We start from the raw sequence: 16328 nt of genomic DNA, 5'->3' as shown, positions 1-16328 counted from the left end.
TGGGGTTAGCCCACAGAATGTGGCCTCACCTGTTCTCTAGCCCTAGGTAGTCAGAAAGGCATGTAAAGCCGAGCCCTGCCTAACCCACTGTCTTGAGCCATTCAGCCAAGACTAGCCAGGCCAGATGCATGAGAGAAATAAATGCTGCATCCTGTATACCACCAAACTTTGGGGAAGTTTGTTATGCAGCAAAAGCTGACAACAAAAAGGTTGGCAATTAAAAAAAGAAAAAAGAAAAAAACACCTTGCAGATTATAGAGATTTTGAGCTGAGTTAAAAATAAAAGACTAATCTGGGTATTCACCAATTTGATCATGGATAAATTACCAGAAACTTCCTCACTTTGGTCATCTAATGCAAAACATTGTGTCCCTGAATAAAGAAACAGTTTCCCAACATAAAATACCTCCTTTTGCCTCAATCTAGTTTACCTTAAGTTCTAGTGCACCAGACCTGTTGGCCAAATTTCCTACCCTATTCTCAGTTCTTTCCTTTGCTGAGAACCTACCATACACACAAAACTAAAACAAGCAGCTCTCAAATCCTACCTCATGGCCAACAAGACCAGAAACATCCCCCTGACCTCAGGCCAATGGGGCAGGAACCAGGACAGGCAGAGGGGGAGGACAGAGGAACAGACCCTGAAGGCTCCGGGTCCCAGCTCCCCATGCCAGCCACTCCCCTTAACCTTCCCATTCTTTTAATGCCCATTCCTCCTTCATCACCACAGTGAGTTTGGTTTTTGCAATAAAAAAGTCTGCACTAGGGCATCCCTGGGTGGCTCAGCGGTTTAGCGCCTGCCTTTGGCCCAGCACACGACCCTGGAGTCCCGGGATCAAGTCCCACGTCGGGCTCCTTGCATGGAGCCTGCTTCTCTCTCTGCCTGTGTCTCTGCCTCTCTCTCTCTCTCTGTCTCTATCATGAATAAATAAATAAAATCTTAAAAAAAAAAAAAAGTCTGCACTAGATTGGAACGTCTTTAACTAATGCCTTATCGAGGACTATTTTTTGGCTGTAGCACATCCACCAGTGCTAATCTAACCAGGTAAGAAAATTCAGCTTACAATTTTATGACAGATGTTTTATTCATAGGGATTTAAAATTTAGGGATATACAGAACATAAACATTATATATATAGTACACTTTCTATGATAGATACTGCTCACAGAAAGGCCTCAATTCAAGTTACATACCATATATGTTAAAATGTGCACCTGGGGAGAAGAGGGAGACCAATGGCCTTTTTGTTTCAGTTTTGGTTTTGGTTAAAATAACCTATGGATGCATTCAAGTAATACTGATCATTTAATGTTCAAAAAACTTTTAATAAACAAATTCAGGGTAATATTAATCGAAATATTTATAATACGATTTAATCATTACACAGTATTTCCAATGTACAATCAACACAATGCACAACACTTGGAAAGAAGAAAAAAGAAAAAAGACACAATCTATTGCACCCACAAGTAAAAAGGCTTTTTATTCATTTGGGGAATGCTGCAATTCAGTATTTATATAAACATTTACATATTGTAGTAAACACAGAAGTCCTACATGTAATGCAGCATTTTATGGGTGAGAAGACCCTTTTAAGTCTCAAAAATAAATGTTAGTGTCCACATAGTGCCCCACATGAAGGCTGATTTTCCAATCATTATTCCATTCATGGTTCAATCATGAGTGATCAGTCTCCCTGCCCACCCCCATGCATTTTAGAGACCTAATATTTCTCATCAAACATACTACCTCCTGCAGTCTAAACTGCAGTACTCTGCCTCCTTGCTTAGGCTCCTGGTGTCTTGATGAATGGCATTTCTCCATCTTAGTGTCCTGTTAAATAATCCTGCGTAGAGTCTGAAGCAAATGAATCCACATCCTCATTCTCTGAGTCATCACTGCTATCATCAGCAGCTGGTTCTCCCGTAAGGGCTATGCGAGCATAATCATCTGTGTCTATCGATTTGCAAAAGTGGATGGCATATTTCAGTTTCTCTTCCAGTACCTGCTTACAGGAGTACCTAGGCAACTTCAGCAAAAAGAAGCAGGTGTAGGACTCAGGAAGGAAGTGGTCAGGAGGGTTGTATTTATCCAATACCTATTAATGAAAAAATGTTAAATAATCAGAGACTATGTGTAAGGACAGGTAAAGCTGTGATCTATTTTATTAGGTTCATTAGATTCTTGATTCTCACAAAAATAATATTTGACTAAGAATAACAAAGTATCAGAAAACAAATACTCTAGCCAATTTTATAAATTAAAAGGAGCAACTCAGTAATTCCTAGGACTTATAGTCAAAAATAGCAATTGGTTACAGTGGCAATTACTTTTGACAAATCAGTGCTGTGAACAGGGCCTGGCACAAGGCAGGCAGAGGATGCAGGCTCAGCACACACTCACATGGGGAATTCTTGAACCCACTAGCCCCTTTTCAACTACTACAGGTAAGACACTATGAAGCCAACAAGAATTGTGGACAAAACCCAGGAATTACCTACTTTTGGAGAGAAAACCTACATGTTGCTCTCAAAGATCTCTCTGACAACCACTATTGCAACCCCAGTCAGAGATTGAAGTCAGGCTGTGCTCAGGAAGGAGCCCATTCCTAAATATGTTCAAGCACGCAGGGAGAATGGACTCTCCACCGCAATCTGCCCCTCCAAGGAAGTCCTCCATCACCACAGTATTGCTACCTGGAAAGTCACACGTGATGCCTCAGGATAGAGGAGGGCGAGGAAGGTTGAGACACTTCACCCCATGACTCAGCAGATAAACCAAGCCTGTTTCTGACCATTGGACCAGAGTTAGAACTCAAAGCAAAACTCTTGTTCTCAATCTGATGGGTGCTCTTATTTTTCTCAGTAAGCAATATTACTTAATTTACCTAATTTCACCAGAGAATCAAATATATGCTTTAAATGACACGTGTGTGCAAAATCTCAAATACGCTGACATAATAGCAGTGTCTTTTGGTGGTGGCCAGATTAATTTTCCAAAAGTAGAAAGTGAGACCCAAGACCTATAAATATAAAATCTTGAGCAATCAAATCAAAGTTGGGCATGCTTTTTATTATTTCCAGGAAGAAGGAAAAACCACCTAACACAAGTGTCCCAATTTCCAATCTGCTGCAAGATCATGTGCAAGGAGCATGCCCCCACAACCGCACCTGGATGACAAAGTCTCTGCCCCGGAAGTCGGCGATGGTCCTAGGCAATCTCGTTCGGCCCCACACAAAGCGAAGGAAGAGGGAACGCTCTGTGTTTGAGAAGGACTCCATCACCTCCCAGAACCACTGGATCAGGGATGCAGAAGGCTCGATCCCTTTGTATGTTGCCACTGACTTTAAGAGATGCAGGGGGATATCCGGGCTCCCACACACCTGCAGGAGGGCATACTGTCAAAGCCGGCTGACATTTTTGACTTTTTAATTCCGTACAATCATTCTTTCTACCAAGGACTGTTTGGGGCAGGATGTGGGTGAGAGCCAGAGTGGATGACTGCGAGGACAGGTTCCATGTGTTCAGGTGGACGTGTTACCTGACCCTGTGTTCCACTCTGGTCCAGGATGGGGGGTTTCGAGGGAGGGAGGAGGCAGGCAGGAAACATCCACTTTTCAAACATGTTTTCACTTCACTTAACAGGCATGAGCATATTTCAGATGTAAATTAAGTGCAAGATTTAACCAAGAAATTAATTAGTGGCACTGATTTGGTGGCTTAATCTGCAAAAGTCAGTCCAGGGCAGTAGCACTCAGGGGCATACCATTGTCTCCAATTCATATCCGGTAAACAGAGAAAGAAGGGGGACAGGCACAACTCGGGCCATTCCCTCCCGAACAGCAGCCACCTGCTCATCAAATTCATGGAGTCTGAAAGAAAAAACTCACTTTACATTTCTATCTTTGGTAACGTAGATCTTGTCCTGCTCATACCAAGCCTTACACACAGATGATCACAGCATGTATCTTATAAAGATGGCATCACGAAACTTCTCACCCACTAAGTTTACCTACACTGGTACATAGAAGATAATCTTCAAAACTACATACAGCTTCCAAGACACAATTTTTTTTTAAAGATTTTATTTATTTATTCATGAGAGAGAGAGAGAGAGAGAGAGAGAAAGGGAAGCAGACTTCCCACGGGAAGCCCCATGTGGGACTTGACCCCCAGGACTCCATGATCACACCCTGGGCCAAAGGCAGGCACTAAACCACTGAGCCACCCAGGCATCCCACAATTCTTAATACTTATTGCATACCTAGGAGGGAGCCAGAATTAGATGTGCATCATCAGAGAACCAGGCTCCACAGCACCCACAGTAAGAACCCTCTGGAAGCAGATACTGCATTTAGAGCCCTCATGACAGGAGAGTTAGGGCACAAGGCAGAAATGAACACAGAGGGACAGCACAGCACATTTGCTGGGACCACCCACAACCAGAACTCAGCAAGCAAAGTCCACCCAATGTGCAGTCTCACCACAACACCTGGCCAGGTGCTTCTGGAGAACAAGGTCCACTGTATGGACCTGTAATGTCGGTGGAAGCAGCAATGAGTAGCAGAAACTATATTGGTGGTGCTGCTGACCTGCCACACAGCAACCATGCAGCTCGCTGGTGTGAGGGCCAGGCAGGTAACACAGTGCTGCCCAGGAGAGCTCAGATCACAGAGGGGCACCCACAGGTCTTGTGACTTCTGCCGGGACAGCTCCCAAAACAGGACAATTCTATCTACCTTGGTTTTCTAGTCAGAGCCAGGAATCTCAGGCAAGAATGACTACTCTGACTCGGATTACAAGATAAGCTTTGATGACTACAGATCAGTAGTGATTGGAACTAAGTCCATCAGCATTTTACTGTAAGGTATTTCTGAAAAATGCAGCCATCCAAGCAAACTATTTCCTATTTTTACCATTTACTGCCATCAAAACAATGGAAGGCAGATGACCACGTACCTGTAGTTTATTGCCAGCCGGACATACTCTGCACGGTTGTCCAGGGTGATGTGTGTGTACTTGGAGCTCAGCTGGATGTCCTGGCCACTTGCACTTGGCACAGTAAAGGGCAGGCTCATGGCCTCAAACTCCTCTGATGTGGCTTCATTGTCACGGATGTACATGAGTCCAGGGATAAAATCTTTATCAACCTTTTAAGGGAAAAAAGGGAGTCCATATATTGTCAGGGTCCTTACCACACCTCTGACTGCAGTTCACACTTGAGATGTTCAGCCATAAGGGGACCTCAGTCTGCACTGAGCATACCTTAAGGCTATTGGTGCATTCATTATACATGCCAGGAAATAAAAGAGACCAGCAGTGAGAAGGTACTTCACCTAGGGAGGAGCTGAGAAAAGAGCCTATAATTCAAGGAAGTCCTCACAGCCACTGGTTGGAGACAAATCCCATCCTATAATCATGGTACCAAGGGAGGATGGCCAGAGGGAAGATGCTGGGTGTGGTCAACCAGTCAAGTCTCTCCACGTGAAAACCAAGCCACCACCCAGCCACTCCCAAGCTCTGCTCCTCCATAGGAAAACTCGTGAACTCTCTTATCTGACAAGATTTCAAGTTGCAAAACACCACAAAATAGATGGTCTATCAAGTTGTAGAAGCAAACTGGCCTTATATCCACAGACCTTCTTTGCTACTGGGAAGTAGTCTAGGTGTCACACTTCCCCATCCCTGCGTTCCTGGTGGTTACCTCGCTGAGGTCTGCAATGGTAAGGCTCATCCCAGCCAGCTGCTTCCAGACAGGCTCGGCCAGGTTGAGGCTCAGGGGACTCCCAGTCCGGATAGCAATGCCCAGTAACACACCTGTTCATTCAAGGCACAAGTAACAGGAGATACTTGAAATCAATGATAAAACATCAACACCAGACACTAGCTCTACACTGGGCCTCTAAACCAGTGCTACTCAAATTCATGGAGACAGGTCCATCCTCAAAACATTTTGTCCTATTCTAAATTCTTTGTTTCCTTTTGTTCCTATGGGCCTAGTTTTTAACTCTTCTCCTCTTCCTACCAATAGGTATAAGGCCACAGAGAGACCAATGCCCATTCCTGAGATTCCCCAATCTGAGATAAGACCAAGGCAAAACAAACAGATGGAGTTTCTTAAGCAAGGTGGGTACAGTACCTGGAGAGGCAAAGGAGCACCCAGCACAGATATTTATGGAACAGGAGGGAGAAACTGACCAACTACCAAAACCCCCTCAGGTCTGTTCTCAAGCTTCAGATACATTTAAACTGCAGAAACACGGTATTTCAGATCTTCTGAGAGCCAAAGATACTTTCTGGCCCTTGCCACCCAGCTGCTCACTGATGGTTAGTCTTGGCATGTCCCTGTGGCTGCACACTGAAAACCTAAAACCAAATACTCAAAATATCTGTTATTCTCAAACCTAAAACCAAATACTCAAAATATCTGTTATTCTCAAGACAGAATAGACATTAAGTTAAGTGGGCACACAGCCACATAACTGAGGCATCATGACCATGCAAGAAGGCCCACCCAGAAAGCGGAACATGTTGGTGTGCACAGGCGCCCTGGCAGCCGGGCTGAACAGGTAGCAGTCTCGGTTGGCCCCTGACTCGTCTCTCCCATTGGGCGTCACGATCAGAAGGGGAGTGAGTCCATTCTGCAGTTCTTCACAGATCTCGGCTATGGACTCACTATAGCCACCGCCACAGTCATCCACAGATTCACCTTGAGGGAAGGAAGAGTCAGCAACTCATAGTCATGCCAGCAAAGCCCTGCAGGGTGCAGCTAGATGGCCTTTTCAGCTCTCCCTCTAATGCCCACTGCATTACTCTATAGGCTCAGACTGCCAACCCTCAGGACCACAGGTCCATGAGTGCATACAAGTTCTCACCCACAAACTTGACTTTCCAGACGCGGTGAGGGAGGAGGAGGCTGTCAGGACTAAATGAGCTCATCTTAGCACACATCTGCCCAAAGACAGACTTGGTCCCATCAGGCCCTGCGAGGCCACCTTTACTCCTTGAACGTTTGACCTAGAGAGGAGAAAAGAAATAAATATGAAACAGCTGCAGTGGAAGAAAGCACACAGCTAACTATCTTCCACAGGTAACCAGTCCTGGGACACCAATGGCAACAATAAGCCCTATAGCCACTCACCCTTTGTTACCCTTTATTCTTCTACCCTGGTCACCAGGGTAGAAGTCCAGCTAGCACATGCTGCTGGACCTGATGAGCTGTCATGAGAGGAGCCCACAGACAGCAGCATTCAGATGCCGCTGCAATCTCTCAACAGAACAAAGCAAAACCCACAGGTAACACCTGTACAAGATTGAAGAGCTTCTAGGCTAAGCCTCATTTCTTTATGACGCTTCCCTTGAGGCACCTCATGTCCCTCACTTCTGGAACACAAACCCTCTGAGAACCTCAAAGACTGATCTCACATTCTTTTCCCCTCACTTGACACCGTATGTTTATCTGCTCAGGATTCATACACAGGATGCCTGCTGAACAGCTGTGCCAATGGAAACTCTGCTATAATCATAGGAGGTATGGCCCCTGCTCACCTGAATGCATGCAGCATGTTGCCACAGCACAGCACCCCTCAAGTCTGGTTGTGTTTAAGTAAATATTCCCTCAAGAAATCACAGACCTCAGCTGGCCATTCACAGTGTAGTGGTAGCCCATGTGGTAACTACAATATGATTCATCCCCGCACTTCATAACTTTAACCATAGCCAATCATTTTAACATACTGCCTTGGCCTCCATGAATAAGATGCCAGGAACTCCAAAAGCAGCCCTCCTTCACAGACTATCAGCACTCTGAGCTTCAAACCAAATGGCTGAGACCAAACCTGGAAACACCATCTCAGCCAGAACAGAACTTCCTCACTCTCCTTACTCATCTGCATGTATCCTACTCCAACCCTTGTGGTCACTGCATCTCCCCCAAGTATAATCACTTTTCCTACCTGTATTTTTCATCCTAAGCTAAGATTTTCAAACAGATCAAAGAACACTCAAGGCCCTCACCTGGTATGGACTCAGTAACCCTACAGTTTTGTGGGCTATACAGTGCTTCAGAATAACCTGAGAAGCTCAGTCTAAAATAATGGCAAACCGAAAAGTTAAAGGAAAAAATGTTCATAATAATGTACTTTTCTGTTGTCTCCTGCAGCTGAATTCTCACAATCCTTTTTTTTCTTTAAAGATTTTATTTATTTATTCATGAGAGACACAGAGAAAGATAGGCAGAGACACACAAAGAGAAGCAGGCTCCATGCAGGGAGACCAATGTGAGACTTAATCGTGAGACTCCAGGATCACACCCTGGGCCGAAGACAGGCACTCAACCACTGAGCCCCCCAAGCGTCCCACAATCCTTAACTTCTTAGTAAATTCTAGGGTGAGTTTAAATAGCTAATTCTTACACACAAATAATCATGAACAAGATTTATGAATAATGACAATAGTTTCCTATGGAATGAAATGTTGTTTGTGCCACACGTTTTGACTGTACGTTCACCAATGTGATTTAAATTAAATCTCTAGTTCTTTAAGGTACTGAATATCCCTGGGGGAAACTAAGCTAAAGAAAGGAAGACCGATGTGTCCACCCATAAGAAACAAGACGCAGATCCAGCTTCTCACTGTCACGTCATCTCCATTTCAATACCAATTAACAGACTAATGTTCTTAATCCTTCCAAAGGATTTAAATGGCTATAAGAACATAGCTGACTCCGCAAAGACAGTAACCTGTGTACCTGTGGCTACTTCTGGATAGTAGGAATATAGATCATTTTAACTGCCTTTAATCTGAATTTTCCAAATTTTCAGAAATGTACATGCTCAATAATTCTGCAATAAATTTTAAATTAAACAAATTTATGTACAATGATTTTCAGATTCTGTTATAAAACTAAATCATAATCAAACAAAGAAAAACCTCCAGGAACATGTCTATGTTTTAGTGTCTCTAGAACACTTTGCACAAATGGTATGAGAATATCTACAATGGCATCCCTATGGAAGAAAACTGATGCCCAAAACAACCTGTGGCCATGGGGAAGCTGACACACTTTTCTGGATCAACTGGTATCTTGAATTCAACTTGGACTCATGGAATACCTCCCACTCTCACCCTGTATTCTATTTTTTATTAAAAAAAAAAAAAAGCCAATTCTATGTCCAACTTTGTGGAAGATCTTTCTGGCTTTCGGAGGGAAATATGAAATCTGAACTGAAGAGGACTTAGCTCTGGTAGCAGAGGGCCACTGGGTAAACTGGAGCAGCCATGGAATGCTGCACTGAAGGTTGTTTATGTGCCTTTTAAAAATGCTAATATGAATTTATCCTTTTATCCATTCTATTTTTTCAAACACGTACTGAACATTTTTGTAACACAAGGTGCTATGCTAGAACATAAAGACGAGAAGGAAAAGAGGTATCCAAACACGATGAGTACAAAATCTGAGATGAGATCGAGACAGAAAAGGCATGCCTAACCTGCGTTCCAGGTCACCAAGCTCAGTGATGCCAAAAGTCCTAGATATGAAGACCCAGGCTGCTGGCCCTGACTAGGCACCTGTATGTTGTTGGGGCAGGCATGTGATCTAGGAATGCCTAACCATCTGTGTTAGTTGAGCTTTCCTCACTTACAAACTTCAGTGTTTAATACCTAGTAATGTAGAGTAAATAAAAATGATCCCCCAAGGTGGGGAAATAAAATCCTTTTTATAAACCTAATTAAACAGCGCATTTGTTTGTAGAATGGGCTGACTGACTTCAAGCTTAGCATTAAAGAGTCTGACGTCAGTGAAGAGACTACTTCCTTCAGTGTGGTCACATGTGTTCTCCAACAAATGACAAGATGTTGTGTCTTAATCCAAAATGCCCCCAAGACCAACTCTGGAGAAACATTTAATCATGTAACCAACATCAGGGTAAAAATCATGTGTTAATATAAAGCAACAAAGAATTTGTTCTTCCTAACTCTGTTTCTGTTCCAAGAGGTGGGGGCATTCATTTGCATGTTAAATGTCAAGTGCACACAATATCATCATCAGTGCTCAAGTTCTCGTTTTTTGTTTTTTTTTTTAAGATTTTATTTATTTATTCATGAGAATACACAGAGAGAGAGAGAGGCAGAGACACAGGCAGAGGGAGAAGCAAGCTCCATGCAGGGAGCCTGATGTGGGACTCAATCCTGGGTCTCCAAGATCATGCCCTGGGCTGAAGGCGGCGCTAAACCGTTGAGCCACCTGGGCTGCCCTTCTCTTCTTTTTAATTCATTTTTTAAACGGTAAGCTTATCTATATTTGGCAGTAGTATTAATTCAGAAATGGCCTACTTTTCATTCCTCCAGTCCTAGAGAACAGTATTAGTGATTCTGGTCTATTAAGTGGACAAAGAAAGCTATCGGAGCCAGAACAAGTATGAGGCTGGTGGGAATGGGAACTGCCCTCATGGACAATTTGAGGTATGGAGCAACTCTACTGGCCCTGCCTCTCAGAACCTAATACAAAGAGGGCAACTGAAGACATATTTGGGTTGGGGCTGTGCTGAGAAGCCTTGCTCTATATCCCAGAAAAGGGCACAGACTTCCAGCCCCCTGCAGAAATCTAACAGAAAACTAAGAAAACATGGGATAGCTGGTCAGCAAAAATAATCCAACAGTCCCACTGTAAGGCAAGAAGAGGTGCTTACAATGTAAGAAGGGGAAGAAACAGCAAATTACAAAAGAGAGGCATCCAGTTTCAGTTATAACAAACACACCTCCAAATGTCAGCAGTCATTATCACTACATATTAGAAATATGGTCCTTTTTACTTTCCCTTGTTGCTTATCCATATGCATACTTCTGGATTATCTGAAATAAGTCTTTCTTTCTTCTGTTATAAAGAAAACAATTTATATTCCCAATTGGAACCCTCAACACCACAGAATATCACAGATAGGTGGCATCTTGCTCTCTAAAGCAAGGGCACATGAGAAAGTTTGCTCTTCCCCCATTGGGGCCATGACTCCCAATAAAACCACCCCATCTGAGAAGTGTCAGACTCAGAACCATTTCTACTGTTACCTGAATCCGGTTCAATTCTACCACAGGACCATGCTGGCGATCTCGCACCATAGTTGCTTGTACCACTTTTCGGAAAGCTGCCTCCTAAAACATGACACACAAAATTTAGAATCTGATATAGGAAATATTATTACCCCACAGATAAACCATGTCATTGTTTTGTTTTAAATATCCTTTCCTAAAAGTCAAATTTTCTTAAGAACAGTAATTACAAACTCTTTTTTGAATTGTGAGTTGGTGTCAGGGGCATGGCCTTGAACCCATGCACAAACTTATGCAGAGACTCACCCAGTGCTATCTACTCACCATCTGGAGGCAAGAGTAGCCCACTACACTCTGGGGACAGAATGAGAAAGGCCAGAGTCTGGCACACATCTGGTCTTAGGACTCAGGTCAGGCCCACAAGATTGACTAAAAAACCAAGGGCTCCCAGACTACAACAGCATGAGTGGCAAGAGTAACATTAAACACTATCCCTCAGTGTCACAGTTCTAACAAAACCACAAAACAGCAGCAGGGCCAGGAAGTCCTGTAGGCCAAGCCAGGCTTGGGGTGAAGATGGGGAGACCAATGAAGGAGGAATATATATATATATAGGTTCAATATACTGAAAGAAACCTGGAATACCCAAGGCAAGACAGCAAGAAAAGAGAGTGGGGCCCACTGTCACCCAGGTAGAGGCAGGCCTGCCATGCTCATATGGAGTAGGACACAGGCAGCAACAGTGAGGACAGGAGTAGGGAAGGGGACTCAAGAGATTCAAAGGAGGTAGGGTCAGTGGGAGTCGCAGGTCTCTGCCAAGTGGATGACCTTACCCTTGTCCAGAGACAGGGTGGCTGGGGGAGTACAAGGTACCTGCAACAGGGTCTAGGCCCCTCTCCCAGCTCAGAACTCCAACCTCTGAAAGCAGAAAGGGTATGAGTCCTAAACAGCCCAAGGAAGTGGCCTCAGAAGTACAGAAGATTTAGTGAGGGTATCATAGAGGAAAGCAGCCCACAGAGGCGAACCCATCTCAGCACAAAGGGGCTCACAGAGGTGTACCCGTCCGTCACCATGTAACCTTATATAATACCTACCAGCTACTCTGGCCCTCCACCTACCATGACAACCTCTGCTTTACTAACTGCTCAGTGCAGAGCCAAGGGCAATTTCTCCTCCACAGGGATATGCATTTCTTTTCTCTGAATGGCCTTACCCAGACTGGCTCTTCTATGGCACTCTCTTGCATCTGTGCTCTGAATAGAATCCTGGTAATAAATCTCCATGGTCACAAACAACACCCACTCCCCAAATTTTCCAACAATGTGATCCTTTCCCACCCAGGACCAGAACAGAGGCCAATTACACATTCCCTGCCACTGAGGGTATCTGCTAGACTCCTGCTGTCCTGCCCCCGTACTCACAGCCTGCAGAGCACTCATGCAGTCTATGTGGGACACATCCTGCCCCTTGCTTGGTTTTCTCCCTATGAGGGAAGGCCTCTTCCCCTAGTGGCCTATTATCACCTTTATTCGAACAGATTAAAAACATGGTAAAACTTTTTATTACTTTTATTTTTACTTTTTATTATTATTATTAAATACTTCAGTATTTTTTTATTTTAAAATATGTTTGGAGTTAAGTTTCATATCAGTGTTACCTACACACAATTTCTTCCTGTTCTCCATCATCATAGAGATGTTACCATTACCACAGTCCTTATCAATGTCAACTTATCTCTAAACTACACATGAAAATAAAATGTGTATACTAGTCCCCTTCAGCTAAGTGCAAATAAAGCCAATCCCGAGGGGGGAAAAATCTGCTTTGGACAGGACTCCAAAACATGTAGATTTTATTATCATGAAAAAACACCATATGGGGCTCCTGGGTGGCTCAGTCAGTATAGCATCCAACTCTTCGGCTCAGGTCATGATCTCATGGGCCATGGGATCAAGCCCCAAGTGCTGCTCCATGCTCAGCATGGAGTCTGCTTGAGATTCACTCCCTCTGCTCCTTCTCCCACTTGTGCATGTGTGAGTACTCTCTCTAATAAATAAATCTTAAATAATAATAAAATAAAAATTTAAAAAGACCATAATCAATGATAACAAATTAGGTCACAAAATAAGTCTCAGAATCATAAACTTATCAGGAGTTCTCAAATCTGATCTCTATGCTTTTTTATTTGGCACAAATATTTCCCCTATGACACAATGGTTCTTTCAGAAAATCCCATCAATCTGCTTGCCAGAAACTTAATTCCTGAATCCGGCATCCTATTTCTATAAAACTCAATTACAAATGTCGATGAGTCAAAATTTGGTGATTTTTAGATGTCCTCATTTGTGATTCTATTCACAGCCTGTTAAATTATCCTTTGACAAGGAATCTCTACATATCCTGCGTGGTACTGAAGTTTCATCTAAATAATCTAGAATATCTGGCACCCTCTGCTGCACATCCCTGGGGAAGAAGTTAGCTCATTCTTCCTTCCTACTGCCAGTGGGGATTTGCCATAATGTCTCAAGGCTAGCCAGGCAGAGAATATTGCCAAGAAGGTTTAGTTCTGCAAACCACCCCACCTTTTTGGGGAAAATGCTGTACCACACTATTAATTTTTAATGTAAGCTCTAAAAGGAAAGATATTTTTGTCTGTTTTTCATTGTAGTCTGTGCACCCAGAACACAGCCTGGCATGATGCTCAATGAACATCTGCTGAATAAGCTATATTCTACATATTCCCAGTTTGGGGATTTTTGTTGGATTAAAATCTACTGAAAATACTAGTTTTGCCTACAGCAAAGATTGCTACCTTTCCCTGGGATATCAGAATTCCTCGTAGAGTGTCAAATCCCACAGAAGGCCCAAGTCCAGTTTCATCTAGAGAGCCCTCCAGGTCGAACATGGGGATACAGGGGCAGAAGAGCTCTGAGATGTGATGTAGCAGCAGCAGCCGATTCCTCAATGCTATTATGGGGATTTCCTGCAAGTGATTATATTCCATGGGAACCTGAAACGTTGAGATTGCATTAAGTCAGCTTAGATGCCAAATGCACAAATAAGCCATAGTTTATAGATGAATTCTGAAAACAGAAAAGCATCGTGACTTCTGAGTCTGGTGTTAAAAACCCTCATTGTTTTTAGAATGATATTCTGGCTAGTCTGATTGCTTGAGTCAGGCAGTGTAAATCAAGAAAAATGCTAAAAAAATTAGTCTACAGAAATATATTTACTAAGGAATGTGTGCAGCTTGTACTATCAGAATGGTGTTGTATAGTTTATAAGATTTAGAATGAAAGTGACACACTGACATATATGGGATGTTGGTTACAGTGAATATTAGGGTTCTTAAAAGTACTGTTTTTCATATTATGAACCTGAATTATTTTCAGTGGAACACCTCTGTAAATACATAATGGAAAATGAAGTGTGAGTGTGGCTTACATGCATAATTCAATACACAGATAGTGACTTCCTCGCTACTTGTATACCTCCTAGCCGACCTGGTCCAACCAGTACTGACCTGTGCAGGAAGCTTTCCAGCGCTGGCAGGCTTGCTGGTTGACCAGGCAAGAGTGTGTGCTGAGCCACAGGCCACGCGGTTGACCTTCTTACCCTGAAGGGCAGCTACCAATCGAGGCCTCTGGATAGCATTTGTAGTTCCATCTCCCAGTTGTCCCTCATCATTGTCACCCCACGTATAAACTTCTCCTAAATAAAGTGAATTTAGAACAAGAACTTGTATACTAGGACTAATGAATGCACAACCACCACCATTTTCCCATCACAATCATCACTCCCTTCAATGGGATGTTGATGGCCAACTGTCTGAATGTTAACTTCATGTGTGACCTACATGTCTCTAATCACAGCATCCAAAGACACAGCACACTTTTCAAAACTCCTGATAGCCCCTGCTGGACAAGAGGCACAAGACTCTGGTCTTAAAAATCCAATAGCATTTGTTTACAAGACTAAGCATATCATTGCAGCAGTTCTTTTTTTTTTTTTTTTTAATTTTTTATTTATTTATTATAGTCACAGAGAGAGAGAGAGGCAGAGACATAGGCAGAGGGAGAGAAGCAGGCTCCATGCACCGGGAGCCCGACGTGGGATTCGATCCCGGGTCTCCAGGATCGCGCCCTGGGCCAAAGGCAGGCACCAAACCGCTGCGCCACCCAGGGATCCCTCATTGCAGCAGTTCTTAATCAGAACAAGTAATGGTAAAACAGATTGTAATATCCTTAATTGGACAAATTAATTTTTTTATGTTGAATGGAGGGAAAAAAATCAGTTTTTTAAAAAACACAACTTTTTTTAAAGGAAACATAGTTCTTCCTATAGTTATTTATAGCCTAAACATGAAAATCATCATTGATGAGAATCCTGTTTTTCAGTGTACTATGCTATATCCCAACCATGAAACACCACTAAGAAAACTGCTCTAAAGGTAAGGTCACTCAGTGACTAAAATAGAAATGAGGTTAGTTGCCATATCCACAAAGACTCCTCAGGGAGCCATGCAGCCACACGAAGCACTCTGTAAAGTGCGATGTCTGCATGATCAAGGGCAGCATGCTTGTGTCCTGCCCCTTCCCACTCTGGACAGTTCAATCCTAAAGTCACTGGGCAGGTATCATAGCACAAGGAAGAAAAGGAGGATTTCTCTGCAGATGTACAGCTGGATACAGAAAATCACAGTCCACAAGTGACAAAAACCTCCATATATGGGGGGGGGGGGGGGTGTCCCAGTGTGGAGAATTAGCTGAAGCACAGAGACCAGTACCCCATGTGTGTGGGTAGCCCAGAGTGGGCAGTCACACCCCGAGATGGATGAGGATTCATTCAGGGGAGAGGGCTAAGGCAATGATGGGATACTGGTCACATGCAGGCAGAGTGACTGAATCACTACATTAAGGATAATGAAATCCAGGATTCTCACCAAAAGAGAAAGGAGTTGTAAGTATGGAAAGAGAGAAAATTAGAATGAACCCTATGGTACAGAATTGGAACCTGGGGTCCTGGTACAAATGTGTGATATTCAATATACGTAACATAAATACAAAAATAACACAGATACAAATTTGTATATTTTTTACATATGTATTCCCTGGCTCTGTGCACTGAGGAGGCCTGGGAGCACTGACATTCCAAAAGCAATGAGCACAGCTATCAATCTGCTCTGTCTTCTAAAACCATTCTCCTCTAAAGACATTAGGTCTCCTTGGGGAAATGGTCAATGCTAGGCATGGGCCACGAGGAGTCAAGAAGACGACAG

General features: G+C 43.3%; 1 protein-coding gene across 8 annotated transcripts in view; it reads right to left on the bottom strand.

The window, feature by feature from the left end:
* Positions 1-1066: 1066 nt before the first annotated feature.
* The window catches only part of HERC2 (HECT and RLD domain containing E3 ubiquitin protein ligase 2), a 240982-nt gene continuing 225720 nt past the window's right edge, over positions 1067-16328 (bottom strand). For all 8 annotated transcript variants that reach the window (XM_025982238.2, XM_025982239.2, XM_025982240.2 and 5 more), the window contains 10 exons: positions 14574-14761; positions 13863-14060; positions 11069-11152; positions 6877-7018; positions 6516-6710; positions 5706-5818; positions 4961-5151; positions 3768-3873; positions 3172-3384; positions 1067-2099 (listed from right to left, as the gene is read on the bottom strand). In XM_025982238.2, coding sequence (XP_025838023.1) covers positions 1827-2099; positions 3172-3384; positions 3768-3873; positions 4961-5151; positions 5706-5818; positions 6516-6710; positions 6877-7018; positions 11069-11152; positions 13863-14060; positions 14574-14761 — 1703 coding nt within the window. In that variant the 3' untranslated portion in view covers positions 1067-1826. The remainder of the gene's footprint in view (positions 2100-3171; positions 3385-3767; positions 3874-4960; positions 5152-5705; positions 5819-6515; positions 6711-6876; positions 7019-11068; positions 11153-13862; positions 14061-14573; positions 14762-16328) is intronic.

Source organism: Vulpes vulpes, chromosome 14 (assembly GCF_048418805.1).
Source record: "Vulpes vulpes isolate BD-2025 chromosome 14, VulVul3, whole genome shotgun sequence".
NCBI classification, from domain to species: Eukaryota; Metazoa; Chordata; class Mammalia; order Carnivora; family Canidae; genus Vulpes; species Vulpes vulpes.
This window is presented reverse-complemented; position numbering and strand designations above follow the sequence as displayed.